General features: G+C 37.5%; 2 protein-coding genes across 2 annotated transcripts in view; one reads left to right on the top strand and one right to left on the bottom strand.

Annotated features, from left to right (window-relative positions):
* Positions 1-1,192, top strand: part of SPDYA (speedy/RINGO cell cycle regulator family member A) — a 27,649-nt gene extending 26,457 nt beyond the window's left edge. Inside the window, exon 7 of the mRNA XM_087436970.1 lies at positions 1,104-1,192. Within this exon, the coding sequence (XP_087293096.1) occupies positions 1,104-1,192 (89 nt within the window). The remainder of the gene's footprint in view (positions 1-1,103) is intronic.
* On the bottom strand, positions 1,072-18,831 carry TRMT61B (tRNA methyltransferase 61B). The gene is made up of 7 exons (XM_004418185.3): positions 18,094-18,831; positions 12,953-13,055; positions 8,643-8,833; positions 3,043-3,134; positions 2,368-2,594; positions 1,573-1,650; positions 1,072-1,489 (listed from the first exon to the last, which is right to left on the bottom strand). Exons 1-7 carry the CDS (start codon positions 18,811-18,813, stop codon positions 1,446-1,448), a joined length of 1,455 nt encoding a protein of 484 aa, XP_004418242.1. The 5' UTR covers positions 18,814-18,831; the 3' UTR covers positions 1,072-1,445.

Genomic DNA, 18,831 nt, shown 5'->3' with positions numbered 1-18,831 from the left:
ATTATTGTATGAGTTCAGATACTAACCATACAGAAATATGACACCAGAAAAATACCCTGCTTATGATTCAATCAGTTCTCCAAATGCAACCAGAGTGATTTTTTCCGAAACACCTTAAGTAAGCATGTTACCCTTTACTTCAATAAATTCTTCATTGGCACCCCATTTTTCTTAGGACAGACAAACTCCTTAACAGGTCTACAAGATCCTGCATGGCCTGACCCCTACCTATCTTTCCACTCTCTTTCACTCAACCCCAGCATCACTGGCCTTTTCTGTTCTCCTTTTCCCTGCTGTAGTTCACTTCTACTTACCATTCAGGTCTCAGCTCAATTGTCACTTGATTACTGGACCAGAGCAAAACCCCTATTATAGTACCCTGTACTTCTCTGGAGCATTTGTAACAGTTTTAGTTTTATATTTGAGTGATTATTTAATGTCTAGCTCTACGATAGACTGTAAAGTCTATAAAGGCAAAGATTTTAGGTTAAAATTTTCTACATAATAAAAATATGTAAAATGTTATTTAAAAAATATATATCATATTAAATAGTTCTAGCCTAAGGGATAAATCCAGGAATGGCTGCATTTATCCTCTCAAGCACTACCACTTTAAAACCTATAAAATATCTGTATTTAAACAAAACCTAACTACTCTAAGCTCTATTTGTTTATCTGTAAAATACAAAAACCTTAAAGATGAATACACATATTAAAGGAAAAAATATTATAAAGTTCTTAAAACAATGTAAGGCACATGGTAAATGCTAAATAACTGGTATCTATGAATAATAATAATCCCTAGTCCTAGTTATTTCATATTTATAAGATATATTTCTCCAAACATTTATGTAATAATGGAAAAATTCAGACGTTCTTTCAAACTAGTTAAAATCATTCTGAGAAGGATAAAAGAGACTCAAGAATTGTTACATCTTTTGTTACAATTTTTAAGGTGGTCTTATTCTTATCAGTTTTCCCCCTATTATTTACTATAACCCAGATTTCTTTATTTTTTAAGATACATATAAGCCATTAAAATATGTATTTAAAATACACAGATACATAAAATTTACCTTAAAATGCATATTTTATTTTGGTAGCCAATGACCATCAATCAAACAAAGACAAGAAAACTAATTTCATGGAGAAAGACAAATCTATGGAGTGGTTTACAGGAAGTGAAGAATGAGATGGCTCAACTAAACCAATGTGGAATCATTAAGTACTAACTGCAAGACAAGTGTCCAAATGGGACATTTAAGTAGTTTTGAAATGTTACACATATTTCTTTAGCTTTTGTTATTTTTCAAAATTATATGTAAAAGTTATACAAATCATTATTAATAATACCTAAAAATGCCAATTTATAATAGTGATTTGCAATATAAAGTTCTATTTTGATACTTTCCTGTCTTCAAATCAGTTGTTGTCATCTGAGGTACTCAGTTAAGTTGTAGTTTGAATTTCCTCAACTTGACAAGAAAAGCTAATTTAAGGGAAGAAAAAAGTAAGGTCATTACAATAATTAGAAGAAAATACCATTTAACATGGCCTGAAAACATTACTCACCTGTATGACCAGTTTGCCAGTGTATAGGTCTAGCAATATAGGGAAATGATCCATATGGAAAATCAGAATGTGATTCTTCTGTTATGGAACAAAATATTATTTTATAAGCTACATAAAATATTTTGTAATTTGTTCACAAAACTGTTAAAATACAAATTACTGTCCCTTTACTGTAAGTTTTTGCTCTCAGACATTTTTTTTAGCATTTATTTTGGAGCTACTCTGCCAGTTATCTCACAGAAACAATTTGTCAAAGATTACATGATAAACTTATATATGGTTTTATAACCAAATAGATAAGCCCATATCATAACTCAATGGACTTATGAAAACTTGTTCACGGCCTAAATAATGTATACATACAACAAGGACCTAAATTTAGTTCTTTGAAAAATTTCAGCAGCATCTTAGAAGTTCCTTTATGGAATATTAGCTAGTTACATATCAGGTCCTATTAAATTCTTTCCCTTCAGTAATAATCACTAATCTAAATTAAAAACATTCTTTAGTATATTTAAAGTATTTCATAAGCCAACTTCCTTGTCACAAGTAAAGTATGAATATTATAAGAAGCTCAATTATTCACAAGTATCACTTTTACATAAAAGGCAGGAAAAGTCATTATTCTGTCCCTTAGAAATTTTGATTTAACAGAATAAATATCACATTTCAATTTCTATAGGAAAAATAAAAAATCCCTGAGAAATATTTTTATAATTTATTGGTCAATATACTCAGGAACCTATTCTCCATTTATTATTGCAAATATATTCATAAAATAAAATTGAAACTCACCGTGATCATCCTCTTGAAACATCTCACCTTCAAGTCTAATTTTCTCTTGAGAATGTAATCGTAAATCTGTGTTGATTTTAGGTTCTACTTTTTGAGCTAAAATTCCATTTTTCTGTTTTGCAAGGCAAACCAACCAATCTCTGACAATGACTTCACTTATCTTTTCACATGAGAGAGCAAGTTCACAGATGCGAATTCCATCTAAAAGTTCAATAACCTGTGTGATGCTTTCAGAAAAGTGAAAATGTACTTTAAATTTCTACTATAATAATAACTTTATATTTAAGTTCACTATACCTCTTACCCAAATTTAAATGCTGTAGTTAAATCAAGGGGGAAAACAGTAAAAATGGAAGTTAGGGCACTTAATAGACAATTACACAGAATACTAAGTAAAAACATATAGAGATCATAATTTCACATTATTGTTCACATTACGCTTTTAAAACTTTTCTTCTAAATTGTCAGAAGAAATATGCATCTTATATTACCATTTATATAAAAGATGATTTAAACAGCAATATGAATTTGGGACATATGTCATTTAATAACAGTTTTACGAAATGACATATACACCTAACTCAGTTACAAAATGAACATTTTAGCCTAATACTTAAGACAAAATAAAAGTGTGTTTAAAATCGCATTACAAAGAAGAACAGCGACATTACTCACTTTGCTAGATATACAGCACATACACCACCCTGTTTAAGATTTGGGTATATAACAGGCAAAGCAACTTGAGGATTCAACATATCCAAAGCTACCTGTAGGAGGAGGAAAGAGAATCAGACTGAGTTCTGTTTAAATAAAGCACAGGTTTTCTTTTCTTATTGTGGTGAAATGATACACTTTTAGAAAGCAATTACTCAAAGTATTTCATTTTTTAGAATATAGTACTACTAACTGTCATTTTACTGCTCCCAAAAAGGCATATTTATTATTATACAATTTATCATAGTACTTAACTACATGAAAATCGTAATGGTGTCTTACGCTTGGCACTATTGATAATACAGGAATCTTTCTTTAGCTATATTTTATACACATACTTATACATATACATACATATATATAAAGTTTCAATGCTTTAGTTCAGCTTTTGGCAATAAAAATTCACATTATCTCATACATGTATTTTTATATTCAAAAGAAAAGTTCTGAATATTAATTTTAGAGATTCTAAAGTGCACGTCCCTTATTTATTCTTCATTCAACAGGGCAGAATATAGGGCTGTACTCACAAAAGATGTCAAATGAATACAATGAGTAAATGAAATTTTCAAAAAAAATTCATTGGGGGCCGGCCCCGTGGCTTAGCGGTTAAGTGCGTGCGCTCCAATGCAGGCGGCCTGGGTTCGGATCCCAGGCGCGCACAGAAGCACTACTTCTCCGGCCATGCTGAGGCCGCGTCCCACATACAGCAACTAGAGGAGTGTGCAACTATGACATACAACTATCTACTGGGGCTTTGGGGGAAAAAATAAATAAATAAATAAAATTAAAAAAATAAAAAATAAAAAAATTACACAAAATACAGTAAAACAAAAAAGAACTTAATGAAATTGTAATAATGGTGGAAAGTTTATAAAAAAAAAAATTTCATTGGAAACAAAAATAAACACAGTCAAAATAGAAAATAAAGTGATTTTTATTGATAGATAACTCCAGAAAGCTAAGAATAGTTGGCACATCAATATATTTACTAAATTAGAAATTATTCTATTGTTTATGTGTTTTTTTAAAAAACAGTATTAATGGGTCAAGGAACATTATTCATTATTAATTTATTCACCAAATATTTATTCAGCACCTTCCACGTGCCAAGCATTTTGCTAAGTGCTAAGGATATAACAGGAGCTTATATTCTGTTTCATGGGAACTTATATTCTAATAAAGGGATAGACATTAAGCAAAAAGTCCAATAAATATGTAAGTCAGAGGGTGATGAGTGACATGAAGAACTATAGAATTATAAAGCAGAATATGAGAGCTAGAGAGTGACAGGGCAGGGAAAGAAAGCGCTATTTTATACATAGGCTGGTCAGTGAAGAGACCTGAAGAAAATGATTAAGCTCACCCTGTGGAAATTTAGGGGGGAAATGTGCTCCAGACGGAGAGAACAGAAAATACTAATGCTCTGAGGCTGCAGGATACTTGGTGAGTCTGAGAAGGCCACTGTCGCTGCAGTGGAGACAAAAGGGGGAAAGTGGTAAGAGATGAGTTCTAAGATGGTGGGGATGTGGTAGGAGTGGGAGAGGGACAGATTATGTAGAATCTTACAGGCTTTAGCTTTATTCAGGAAGAGAAAAGCTGCTGGCAAGTTTTAGACATGATCTGACTTTAAAAAAAGATTTTTTGTGTGATAAACATAAAATTCATCATTTTAAGTGTACAATTCAGTGGCATTAAGTACCTTCTGACTTATTTTTTAAATCTATACGTAGAAAAGACTGGGAGAGGGCAAGAAAGGATGATGGTGACTTGCAAGAGCAAATACCATTGGATGTGATGAGAAGTGGTATATATTTTGAAAAGGCAGAGCCAATTAGAATTAGGATTGGCTGTGGGATATGAGAAAGAGAGGAATCAGGATGAATCCAGTGTTTTTAGCCTAAGCCACTGAAAGAATGGAGATGTCATTTACTAATGAGGAAAATGATGAGCAAGCTTGGAGAGAAATAATCAGGAATTCAGGTTTGGACAGGAGTTTAAGATGCCTATTAGATATCCAAATAAAGGGGCTGGCCCCGTGGCTTAGCGGTTAAGTGCGCGCGCTCCGCTACTGGCGGCCCGGGTTCGGATCAGGGCACGCACCGACGCACTGCTTCTCCGGCCATGCTGAAGCCGCATCCCACATACATCAACTAGAAGGATGTGCAACTATGACATACAACTATCTACTGGGGCTTTGGGGGAAAAAAAAAGGAGGAGGATTGGCAATAGATGTTAGCTCAGAGCCGGTCTTCCTCAGCAAAAAGAGGAGGATTAGCACGGATGTTAGCTCAGGGCTGATCTTCCTCACAAAAATAAATATTAAAAAAAAAAAAAAGTAACACAATTTTTAGAAAAAAAAAAAGATATCCAAATAAAGATTTCAATGACTGAATCAAAGGGTCAACATGATGGACATAAATGGGTTTCTTTGACTGTAGTTTTACTATATTATTGAGAAGGACGAAAAATCAGATAACCAAGAAACCTGCCAATCCTCTTGAATGCTCTATTCTCAGTTAACAACATTACCATTCATCTAGTCACTCAAACCAGAAACTTGGAGTCATCACTTTCTTTACCTTGGATTCTTCGGAGAATCTGTGAGGCTCTGATGCTTCTGTTTAGATTAAAATTATCCAGTCCCACAAAGCTATCTCTTAAGTATTTCTCAAATTCATCCTTCTACTACTGCCTTAGGTCAGGACCTTATCATATCTTGTTGAAACATTACAATAGCTTTCTATATAGACTCATAGCCTCTATTCTTCCACCAGAATCATTCTAAAACAGGAATCTAGACATTCTACTCCCCTACTTAAAAACTCATCAGTAGTTTCCCATTATTTACAACAGAATGTCCATTCGCCCTAGCTTGATATACATATAAGTGTTCTTCATTATCTAGCCCCCCATGACTGCATCTGCAGCTTCATCTCCTCACTATACCCAATTCTACAGCCACGGTGTTTCATGTGTCTGAATCTTTCTAATAAGTGTTTGTATGTGTATCTTTTCTTCTAGATTGAAAGCTCCTTTAAATATATAATTCATTTTTGTCTTAACATAATACATGGCATATAGCAGGTCTTTAATAAATGCTTGCTGAATCAAGAAACAAAGTGGTTCAGTAATTCAGAGGAAGATAATCCTCCAGTTAGATGATTATGGTACATTCCACGGAGGAGACAACCTTTGATCTAAGCTTTGAAGGAAGAGTATAATTTAAACAGGTGAAGAAAAGGAGATAAAATAATAATGATGAAAATCATAGCTAATATTTATTTAATGCTTACTATATACTAGGTACTGGTCTATGCAGTTTACGTGAATTATCTCATTTAATCCCCAACAACTCTGTGAAATAGGCACTATTATTATTACTATTATTTCTGTTTAATACATGAGGTGACTGAGGCAAAGAAAGATTAAGTAACTTATCCAAGGTCATAGTGGCTCTTATGGAGTCTGAGAATGAACCAGACTGAATGGACTCCAAAACTTATTTCCCTCTATTCCCCTACCCTTCCTTTTCTTTCCTCAGAGATAATCACTGTCCTCAAGTTTAATGTTCCCAAATAATTTTATACTTTTACAACATATGTATATAGCTACAAACAATACATGGTACTGTTTTCTGTAGTTTTAAATTTTACATATATGCAGCCATTCCATACAAATTTTTTATAATGCTTCTTTGAGTAAACACCATGTCTTTGAGATTGATGTAGATACAGTAGATTTCACTATTTCTAAAATTTGTTAAAAATCTTTTATTAGCTATTTTTTCTTCTCCTGTTCTCTTAGTCTTTGTGGTTTAACACCTTTTTTATTCATTTACTGTTATTTTGGATGGCAGGAGTATAGGCAGGTTACAGAAAGGGCTAGAAAAGAAAGGAAGGGGAAGGTTGAGATCAGATTCTGAAGGACACCGTAAGTCTTTGAATGAAAAGCTACTAATTGGTTTTTCAGCAGGAGAATGACAGTACCGGAACTAGATTAATTTAGAGATGAGGAGAATGGATTGGAAGTGTAAAGCCCTAGGAGGTAAGATGGCATCTAGGAGAGGAATTAAGTAGTCAAAGGGAGCAATGATCAACTAGGATAACAGTAATGAGAAATCAAGTGGGGGAACATGAATAGAAATTTATGTATAATATACACCTCTTGATTTTTGGTCAAGTGCTACCTTCAAGCAGAACTTTTACCAACTCACAATTTTTAGAGACTTTCTTAAAGAAAGGAAAATTCTTCATGATCTAGCTTTAACTTAATAGTTCCATATTATGGTTAATTTCTTTACGAATACCAACTGTAATTCTTTGCTCCTTTGCTGGGGAATGACTCTTCCCCAGCAGCTGACAGCTCTCCTCTTTCTTTATTGGCTCATACTGAGTATTCATCTGGTACTATTATTCAAGAGAGATTCAACTGAATAAATCTACTAAGGAGTATTCTTTCCTTATATCAGAGATGGTTCAGCAGGTTTTTACAAAGCTTCAACGATATTGTTAAAATCCTTTGTTGTGTTTCATACTCATCAAGCAAAATTCTGATGACCAATTAACCTCCCAGGTATCTATGACATTCCTATGGATGGCCTACATACAGTTTTTGGCCTATATTGAGCTATAATATGCAAGCCAAACAAGGACGTGGAAAAAGAACTGTAGTCTTTGTGTCCAGGAAGCTGTTCCACTAAAACTATATGCTTTAGTTATTTTAAAGATAGGAACCGGTCCTGATAAAAATCTCCTCTTTGAACTTTACTCTCCCTTATAAAGGTCCTAAAATAATCCAATCTTCCAACAGCCAATTAAGAAAAGCCAAGAAGACTCCTTACCCAGACCTCAGTCCAGTGTCAAGCTATGAACTAATAATGACATCATCAAGGATAAGGCAACTTATACTAGAATTCTGAAACTTTGAAGCCAACAATAACCTCCTTATCCCACATCTCTACCATCACTGGTCACAGCTTAAAATGTCATCCTCTCATCATCTATCTTTCTATCTTCATACTACTCTGCTTCTTCTCCCCTAACTCAACTTCCCACTGCTCCTCTTCCTCACAAATCCCTCCACTCCACTTTCTGGAGCTTTGTTCATAATAAATGCCTCTATCCTCACCATCTTTAATGAATACTCCTCTACATCCTGACTTTAACCGTCTAAAGATGCCCTTGCCTGTTTCCTCACAAATGGAGGCTATGTATTCTCCCAAATCTCACATGAGGTCAGACGCTGGGCTCAATATGCTCCCAATGCTGCTTCCAAATTATTATTCCTTTATCCTAGAAATGCTGAGATTCATGATGCTCAACTACTCCTCCTAGTATCTGGTCATTACCCCACATTTATTAACAACTTTGGTATCTGATTCACTATGTCTCTCTGCTCTAAATCCCACCATCATATTAAAGGAAAATATTCCTCCCACATCTAGAGATAGAATTGGGGCAAATAATGAAGGAAGATCCACATCCATAAAGAAGTGTGATCCTTGTTTAATTTGTACTCAGTATTAGGTAATATCATTGGACCCACTTTAGAAAACTTACCGCATCAAATGTTAAAGATCTTATGTCTTCATTTGCTCCTGAAATATCCTTATGAATAAAATCCACATTGTCTGGCCACTGTTCTACATGACTCATTTTCCATGAATCACACCAGTGTTTGTAATTTTTCTTAGCCAGTTCATGGTGGTCTTTTCGTATTTCAAAACTTATGACTCGTCCTTGTGATCCAACTTAATTGAAAAAAATAATTTATGATATTTCACAGTATTAATCAATTCATAAAAGAATGTCAAAAATTTATGTTGCAAAGGTATTACATGGATGTGAAAAAATAATTCAAATAGTTCAAGATTACAAAAGTTTCTATCCCAGCCCAGATCCCCAGTCAATCTCCCTCTTCAGATGGAGGGGGATTAGCAACCTCCCTCTTGGTTGGTTAATATGGCAACCATATTACCAGTTATTTACCTTCCCAAGATAGTCGGTGTCTATACAAGTGTGCAAGTATCTCTTTCTCTTTGTTTTTAACACTTATTGTGATGTATTTCATACACTGTACTGTACCTTCTTTCTTATTTACCAATGCCACTTCAGTGATTAACTTAATTACCTTCTTATTTACCAATGCCACTTCAGTGGTTAACAGATCTACTGCATTCTTTGTAACAGCTATTATGTTCCACTATATGGCTATGCCATAATTTATTTAACACGTTACCTACCAATGAACATTTAGCTTGTTTCTAGTCTTATGCGATTATAAACAATATTGCAATGAAAATTATTCTGCCTATGTCCTGTACACGTGAGCCAGTATATCTATAGAATAACATCCTAAAAATGCAATTTTTATTTTGAAAATTATCATCAAATGGTCCTCCAAAAAAATGATACCAATTTACGCTCTACCAACAATGTATTCATGCCTATTTCTTTGGACCCTTTCCCACAAAGAGTTATCAAACTTTTTATCTGTGTCAATCTAAAAGTTGAATATAGTTTACCATTGTAGTTTTAATTTGCATTTCTTTTGTTATGGATGAGGTTAGGCCTTCCATATATTTAAAGATATATGGGGGCGGGCCCCGCGGCTTAGCGGTTCGGTGTGCACACTCCGCTACTGGTGACCTGGGTTCGGATCCCGGCCGCGCACCAACGCACCGCTTGTCCGGCCATGCTGAGGCAGCGTCCCACATACAGCAACTAGAAGGATGTGCAACTATGACCCACAACTATCTACTGGGGCTTTGGGGAGAAAAAGGGATCAAAAAAAAGGAGGAGGATTGGCAATAGATGTTGGCTCAGGGCCGGTCTTCCTCAGCAAAAAGAGGAGGATTGGCTTGGATGTTAGCTCAGGGCTGATCTTTCTCACAAAAAAAAAAAATTTAAAGATATATGTATTTTTGTGTGTGTCTGAAGAAATTTCAAATTGTTTAGCATAGTAATACTGCAGTTTCACAGAAAACTACTGCATTTTAACTTAAGGCAATTAATTTTCCACCCACCTCTATCTGAGGTGATTTGATACCGTTTGGAGGTTGTCCCAGATCAATCAGTCTGTAGTTTACTAATGAAAAGTTTAAATTCCAGGATGTCTTTTGCAATGTAACTCCAGCTGCAAGCAATCATGTTCTCAAGGGATAAAAATTAATGTTAATAGTAGCAAAAGCTAGGGCCTGCCTGGTGGTGTATTGGTTAAGTTCGCGCACTCCGCTTTGGCGGCCCAGGGTTCACAGGTTCAGATCCCAGGCGCGGACTAATGCACCGCTTGTCAAGCCATGCTGTGGTGGTGTCCTTTATATAGTAGAAGAAGAGGGGCACGGATGTTAGCCCAGGGCCAATCTTCCTCAGCAAAAAGAGGAGGATTGGCAATGGATGTTAACTCAGGGCTAATCTTCCTTACAAAAAAAAAAATAGTAGCATAAGCTAAACAAGTAGAAAAGAAAATTATGGGGGAAAAAATCCATCCCAAAGGTAAACAGCAATAATTTCTTGATCACTCATAGTCTGGGATCATTTATGCCATGACACTCCTCTGATACTATCGATATGAGAAATATCAGCACTCCTCCTGTCTCACAAATTTTTATAAATTCACTTTGTCAAATGCATTTAGGAATCTTGCACATATTGTGAAGAAATGACTGCCTTTAACTATACACAGAAAAGAGTAAGACAAAAGAATTGAGGAGCCTGGAGTGAAGTGCCTAACAATAGTATAAGCTGGATTATGTTTGTATGTGATGGCATTGGGGTCAAAGAACAAAAGGTTTAATTCAGTATATTTCTATCTGTAGTCTTTATAAAATCTACCCATATAGACTTACAACTGCTCTAACAAAGTTTATTAGTTTAAAAAAGAATGCATTAATAAAGAACAACATGAATGATTAAAAAAAAAAGAATCTACCCAAAGAGAGTACTGTCACTGTTCAGCAGTCTATTATTAGGTGAAGAAGGGAACACAGCACAGGTAGCCAGACCAGCCAAAGCAACCCTGATACTGAGAGGAGTAAGTGGTCAAAGGGAGCAATAGTCAACTAGGATAACACTAACCGGAGATCATGTGGTGGGAACAGGAACAGATTTTTAGGTTTACTATGTACCCGTGGATTTTTGATCGGGTGCTACCTTCAAGCAGTACTTTTACCAACCGACAATGTTTAAAGACTTTTTTTTTTTTGTGGTGAGGAATATTGGGCCTGAGCTAACATCTGTTGCCAATCTTCCTCTTTTTGCTTGAGGAAGATTAGCCCTGAGCTAACATCTGTGCCAGTCTTTCCTCTATTTTCTATATGGAATGCCACTACAGCATGGCTTGATGAGTGGTGTAGGTCCGTGCCCAGGATCTGAACCCGTGAACCCAGGCTGCCAAAGCAGAGCTCGTCGAACTATGCCACTGGGCCGGCCCCGAGACTTTCTTAAAGAAAGGAAAACTCTCCATGATTTAGCTTTAACTTAATAGTTCTGCATTATGGTTAATTTACTTATGAATACCAATTATAATTCTTTGCTCTTAATAGTACATGATTCTTCCCCAGCAGCTGACAGCCATCCTCCTCCTATATTCTCTCATATTGAGTATTCATCTGGCACTATTATTAACAAAAACATGTAAATATGTGCACCAAAAGACAAGTACAAGAATGTTCAGAGCAGCACTACTCATAATATTCAACTCAAATGCTCATCAACAGCAGAATGGATAAATTGTGATTTATTTATAAAGTGGAATAACTATATAGCAACTAAATTGAAAGAACTACTGCTACATGCAATGACTAAATCTCACAAACAAAATGTTGAATGAAAGTAGCCAGACCCAGGGGGCTGGCCTGGTGTTGTAGTGGTTAAGTTTGCCCACTCCACTTTAGTGGCCCAGGGTTCACAAGTTCGGATCCCAGGTGTGGACCTACACACAGCTTACAGAAGCCATGCTGTGGCAGGCATCCCACTATATATATAAAGTAGAGGAAGGTGGGCAAGGATGTTAGCCCAGGACCAATCTTCCTCACAAAAAAAAAAAAGAAAAGAAAAAAAAGAAAGTAGCCAGACCCAAAAAAGTACATACTGTATGACTCCTTTTATATAAGGTTCAAAATAGGCAAAACTAATCAATGATGCTAAAAGTCAGAGTAGTGGTTGCCTCTGGGGAGCATAAGGACTGAGAGCGGACATGAGGTGGCTTCTGTGGCGCAGTAACAGTCCCTATCTTGATCTGGGTAATAACTACATAAGTATGGTCACTATATAAAAATTCACTGAGGTATACACTTATAATCTGTGCACTCTTCTGTAGCTATGTTATGCTCCAATAAAAAGTTTAGTTTAAAAAAAAAGGTAGAGGGGCCGGCCCGTCGGCGTAGCAGTTAAGTGTACACACTCCGCTTCAGTGGCCCGGGGTTCAGATCCTGGGTGTGTGCCGACTCACTGCTTGTCAAGCTGTGCTGTAGCAGCGTCCCATATAAAGTGGAGGAAGATGGGCACGCAAGTTAGCCCAGGGCCAGTCTTCCTCAGCAAAAAGAGAAGGATTGGTGACAGATGTTAGCTCAGGGCTAATCTTCCTCCCACACACACACAAAAAAGGTAGAAGCATTAAAAAGGATGGAGAGAGTGAGAAACAGCAAAGAAAACAGAGAGAGGGTTAGAAAGAGAATAACTGGAATAAATGTACAAAATGGAAAGAAAAATAGTTGCTTACATTTGGTTTCAATGAGAACGCTCTCTCACAAAGTTATGTGAATGAATATTTTCCCAAACATCTTTATCTATTTAACTTTTTGTTATTATGAACAGATTGAATGTTTTTTCTGTCATCTAAATTCAGCTCAATTATCCCAATCTCTTACCTGCTCTGGATAAAAATAAGCTCATTCCACCAGAGCCCGAGCCAGCTTCCAGAACAGTATCACCTGGGTGGATATTCATCATCAACAGTATCATATTCATATCCTATGATTGAAACACAGTATGGGTGATTCAGTGACCAATAAATATGTACTAAGCACCCACTCTTATCAAACACAATGTTGGACATGGAGAAAAAAGGAGTGGAAAAAAAAAGGATTAACTCTGGCCTTGCCTTCCAAGAGTTTACAATATACTTGATGAAATAAGAGATTCAAGAATCAATTAGCAAATAAAGCAGCACTTCAGTATAATACTGAAATTAAAGACCATAAGTACAACAGGAGCTCAGAGAAAGAAGTGAGCAGACTGCCCTAGCTTAAGGACATAGAGTGGAGAATTTAAGGAAATAATCATAAGGTAGAAACAGCTTTAAACAAAACAGAGGTAGAATAAATACAGTTTGCCCATCTCAGGAGGAGAGATAAGGAGAGACTTCAATGCCAGGCTAAAGCATTTGAACTTGACCTGGTGAGTAACTGGGGTACATCATCAAGGTAATATAAATGGCATTTTATGAAGGTTAATCTGTCAAGGGAATACAGAATATACTAGAGCAGAGAAAAATTAGAAGCAGGAAGACCAGTTAGGAAGTTATTACATAATCTCTGCATGAAATGATGAACTTTAATTTAGAATTAGGATACCAGGAATAGACAGGAGGACCCATTTGCCAAACACTATAATTGAAGAATTGTTTTAACAGGAATATCATGGATGATAGTAATAAGAGCTGTTTATTGAAACTTTACCACATGCTAGGCTTCTGTAACTAAGCAAACTGCTTTCATATATTATCTTGTTTAATCAGAACAAGAATATCAGAAAAGTATCATTATCCCCATCATAAAAATGAGAAATCAAAGAGGTTAAATAATTTGCCCAAAGTCACACAGCCAGGAATTAAATGGGCAAGTCAGGAGTAGAACCAATGTTGAACTCCCAAAGACCATGCTGTTGATCATTACAGTATACCAAGTAGTACATAGAGAATTTTAAATGTTAGCATTTATTTCAACATTCCCCCAATACCAAACCTTTCAAAGTTGCTAAAAAGCAGCATATCTGATAAGTTTTTACTACCTTTTCTTCTCTGTGAAAAGCTGCTGTGAAAATTCTAAAAGAAGGAAGGTTTCCAGGATCCTGTCAAGTCACAACAAAGCTGTGTATTAAGTATAGGTTTGGTTGCATAAGAAAATACTTAACAGGTACAGTCGTCTAATTAAAAGCCAAAATGTATTTTCTGAAATGTTGGACTAAGGCTTAGACCAAATGATACACAGAAACATAATTTTTAAGATGTATTAGTCAAAAAGTTTCATTCACAAATGCTGAGTCTTTCAGACATACCTATCCTCTCCCATGTGCCAGGCACCTGGGGGCACAGACAACTTCACCCAGGAGTGGGAGGCCACTTGAGAAATCATTTCAGTGGAATGCCCTAGAGAAGGCAGTTTTATTTTCTTGGACCTTTTCATATGAAATACAGAAACCAAGTATTATAAAATAAAAACACTTGATGTAGTGGTTAGGTTCGTGCAGTCCGCTTCTGGTGGCCCGGGGTTCACAGGTCCAGATCCCGGGTGCAGACCTATGCACCACTCAAGCCACGCTGTGGCAGGCATCCCACATAAAGTAGAGGAAGATGGGCACAGATGTTAGCCGAGGGCCAATATTCCTCAGCAAAAAAGAGGAGGATTGGCAACAGGTGTTAGCTCAGGGCTAATCTTCCCACAAAAAATTAAAAAATAAAAAATAAAGAAACTTGAGCACACTTTAACTTTTGCTTCCTGCCATTCAGGTTACACGGTCTCAGTGGGATGAATTTTCTATGTTGGATCCCACTACATACATCCTAGCAATTTCAGTCCAAAACGTGAGTGGGACATTAGCATTTATTCATTTCCCTCTCTCCTTCCAAAAGGGATTTGAAGCTACTGGGAGATTCCTCCAAAGTTATGAAATATCATTCTACTATTAAGTTTTCTATGCATTTTAAAATTTCAGGCTTTCAACACGAAAGATGTTCAACACCACTAATCATCACGGAAATGCAAATCAAAACTACACTAAGATATCACCTTACACCCATTAGAATGGCTATGATCACCAAGACAAAAAAGAACAAATGTTGGAGAGGATGTGGAGAAACGGGAACCCTAATTCACTGCTGGTGGGAATGCAAACTGGTGCAGCCTCTATGGAAAACAGTATGGAGGTTCCTCAAAAAATTAAAAATAGAAATACCTTGGGGCCGGCCCGGTGGCACAAGCGGTTAAGTGCGCGTGCTCCGCTGCGGTGGCCCGGGGTTTGCCAGTTCAGATCCCGGCGTGCACCCACGCACCGCTTGTCAAGCCATGCTGTGGCAGTGCCACATATAAAGTGGAGGAAGATGGGTATGGATGTTAGCCCAGGGCCAGTCTTCCTCAGCAAAAAAAGAGGAGGATTGGCAGATGTTAGCTCAAGGCTGATCTTCCTCACAAAAAAAAAAAAATAGAAATACCTTATGATCCAGCTATCCCACGACTGGGTATTTATCCAAAGTGGCTTATGCACCCCTATGTTCATTGCAGCATTATTCACTATAGCCAAGAAGTGGAAGCAACCCAAGTGTCCCTCAACTGATGTTTGGATAAAGAAGATGTGGTATATATATACAATGACATACTACTCAGCCATAAAAAAGACAAAATCATCCCATTTGCAACAACATGGATGGACCTGGAGGGTATTATGTTAAGTGAAACAAGCCAGACAGAGAAAGACAAACACTGCATGATTTCACTCATATGTGGAAGATAAACTAACACACGGACAGAGAGAACTGTTTGGTGGTTACCAGGGTCAAAGGGGTTGAGGGTGGTGGTGGGCACAAGGGGTAAAAGGAGGCATTTATATGGTGACAAATAATAATGTACAACAAAAATTTCACAATGTTATAAACTATTAAGACATCAATAAAAAATTTTTAAAAGACAAAAAAAAATTGCTCCCACAGACCTACTTTTAATATTAAGATAAAACTATGTAATTCTAATGGGGAAACCAGCTTTCAAAAGTCAGTTGAAGTACTCCTTTAAAAGGCATTTCATGGGCCGGCCCTGTGGCTTGGTGGTTAAGTGCGCACGCTGCGATGCTGGTGGCTCGGGATCGGATCCCGGGTGCGCATCGAGGCACCGCTTCTCCGTTCATCCTGAGGCCGAGTCCCACATACAGCAACTAGAAGGATGTGCAGCTACGACATACAACTATCCACTGGGGCTTTGGGGGGAAAAAATAAAATAAATAAAATCTTTAAAAGGCATTTCAAACTTGTAAAAGGTTGAAATCAAATCTCCTGCAGCCACCACTTGGGAGGTAAAAGGAGAAGTCAACACCTAGCAAGTCCAGTCTTTAAATTCCTCTTAGCATGGAACTCTGTGACAAATGGAAAGGCAGAAAGTACACTAAGTTTTAACTTTATAAAATACAACTGTTCTCTCACAGTTTTGTCTAGTGGGGAGAAAAAAGATGTAGGGAAGCATGATGAAATTACAAGTCTTTTTTTATGGCTAGGTTGTAACAGCCAAAAGAGGAAACACAAGCAATACACTAAAAAAGGACAAAGTTTCTGTCAAGAGCTTACAGATAGCCCACTGACCTAAAGCCTCCGCGAAAGTTTTCATAGTTCCTAGGTAGACCTTTTAAAATATAAATTGGTAGGCCGGCCCTGTGGCGTAGCGGTTAAGTGCTGGCAGCCCAGGTTCGGACGTGCACCGATGCATCGCTTGTCAGGCAGCATCCCATATAAAGTAGAGGAAGATAGGCAAAGATGTTAGCCCAGGGCCAGTCTTCTTCAGCAAAAAGAGGAAGATTGGCATGGATGTTAGCTCAGAGCTGATCTTCCTCTCTCTCTCACACACACACATAAATAAATTTAAAAAAAATACAGATTGGATTCTAATTAGAACCTTCCAGTGGTCACCCAATGCACATGGAATAAAATACTCATCCCTACAACCACATTTCATACCATTCTCTTCCTCACCTAACCCACTCAGGCCACAACAGAATCTCTGCAATACTCTTCCCTTTGCAAGAACACTCGGCTTCTAGATCTTTGCATGGCTGGCTCTTCCATAATTAGGTTTCTTATCAAATGTACTTCCTTGAAGACCTTCTCTAACCAACTGACATAAAGTATTCTTCTCCCCTAGGTCACTGAACACAATGTCATTGTTAATCTATTTGTCTTCGTGGCACTTAACACTACCTGAAATTACCTTATTCTTTTACTTGTTTGTTGTCACCCACTCTAGGATGTAAGGTCTATGTTGAGAGCGAGGACTATGGTTCAGCTATACTTCCCTGTAATAACGCCCTGAATATAGAAGGTAGACGCTTATTTGCTGAATAAATAATGAATGAATCCTCATCTGGGGACAGGAGGAGGAGTTGTCACAATTACAAAGGAACATTCTACTCAAGGACTGTGACTGTAATTAAGGACTGAAATAAACCACTAGTGTAAGATTGTAACAAGGAACTAGGCAATTTACTTATAAAGAATATTCCTTTTATGTTTAGTTTTTAATGTTAGCTGTTTTAATACAAAACTTTATTTTTTTCCTAAAATGAAAAGCATAGTAATATATCTACTGTTGATAAAATATACTAGTAACATGCCTTATTAAATGATGATTAAAATATCACCATAATGTACTAAAAAACTGTTCTCAAAAGAATTCAACATTCTCTTGAGTGCTGAACTTGCAAACGTTAAGAGTTATGGGGAACAAATGTAAGTACTTATTATGTGCCTAGTGAGTCCACATCAGTCTATATAATAAGTCGATATTCTCTTCACTTTAGAGATAAGAGAATCAAGACTCCCAAATTAAAATTAAAATCTGGATGTTTCCTCCTAAAATTAGCAATCATAAGATATGTAAAAATATCCATTGGTTAAAAAAAAAAAAGGCTGAGAATAAAAACTTTCAACGTTCTGCCATGTGCTTTCAGTACATGAATTAGGATGTAAAAAGGCATCAGTTGTGCCCTTTCTGGAACCAATACTGTACGCAGCTAACTCCCATCGCATTACCTTCGGATATGTTATGGCAGGCCCTCTTTTCATCAGTAATACATAGTCTTCCAATGCCGGCCTCCTCAGCATGAAGTGCTTACCAGAGGAACTCCTCAGTATCTGGCCGGGAAATTTCCCCACGATCTCGCTGAACGGGACTGTCCCCCAGCTACTATTTAACTGTCCGGCGTTGCTCAACCTAAACAATTTTTTAAATTGTGTTTCTCTCTTCTCAGTCTCAGCTAAAATCAGCTCCCCCGCCCGAAAGGGCCTCTCTCTAGCAGCTGACGAGGAAGAGGAGACGTGAAGCTCTTCTACCTCGGTCGCGGACTGGCCCAGGGCGGGCAGCAAGGGACCCCCGGACCCCAGGTGTGCGGGACCGCAATGGCCCTGGTCTCCGCTCGAGTCCCCGCGCTCTCGAGGGGGTGACTCCTCTTGCGGCATATGCAGCCTGAGGCTTTCCAGTGACGAAAGACATCTGGTGCCAAAGCGCTGGACGCGCGGAGGGAGAGATGGAGGCGACTGCGCGCTGGCGCCTTTTCCCTGTGCGGTCTCGCGCTCTCCCTCTCCATCTCCATCTCCTGCGTCTCTAGGCGACGACTCGCAACACAGTGACCAGGCTGTCTCCACTGGTTCTTGCCCAAGGCCGCGCAGGACTGAACACGTCGCGAGCCACGGCCGCCTGCGGAGGGGCCGCAACCGTAGGACGACCAGACCCCGGCAACCCGCCGACAGCATGGCACCCCGTGCAGGCGC

Source organism: Ceratotherium simum, chromosome 11, assembly GCF_057802395.1.
Source record: "Ceratotherium simum simum isolate JZ-2026a chromosome 11, ASM5780239v1, whole genome shotgun sequence".
NCBI classification, from domain to species: Eukaryota; Metazoa; Chordata; class Mammalia; order Perissodactyla; family Rhinocerotidae; genus Ceratotherium; species Ceratotherium simum.
Note: the sequence above shows the minus strand (reverse complement) of the source record. Positions and strands in the feature narration are given on the sequence as shown.

Coding starts and splice junctions, on each gene's coding strand:
- TRMT61B (XM_004418185.3), bottom strand. CDS start 18,813: ATGCTGTCGGCGGGTTGCCGGGGTCTGGTCGTCCTACGGTTGCGGCCC. Junction 13,056..18,093: donor CTGCCATAACATATCCGAAG/GTAATGCGATGG, acceptor TTTCAATCATAG/GATATGAATATGATACTGTT. Junction 1,490..1,572: donor CTGGCAAACTGGTCATACAG/GTGAGTAATGTT, acceptor CCCTTAAATTAG/CTTTTCTTGTCAAGTTGAGG.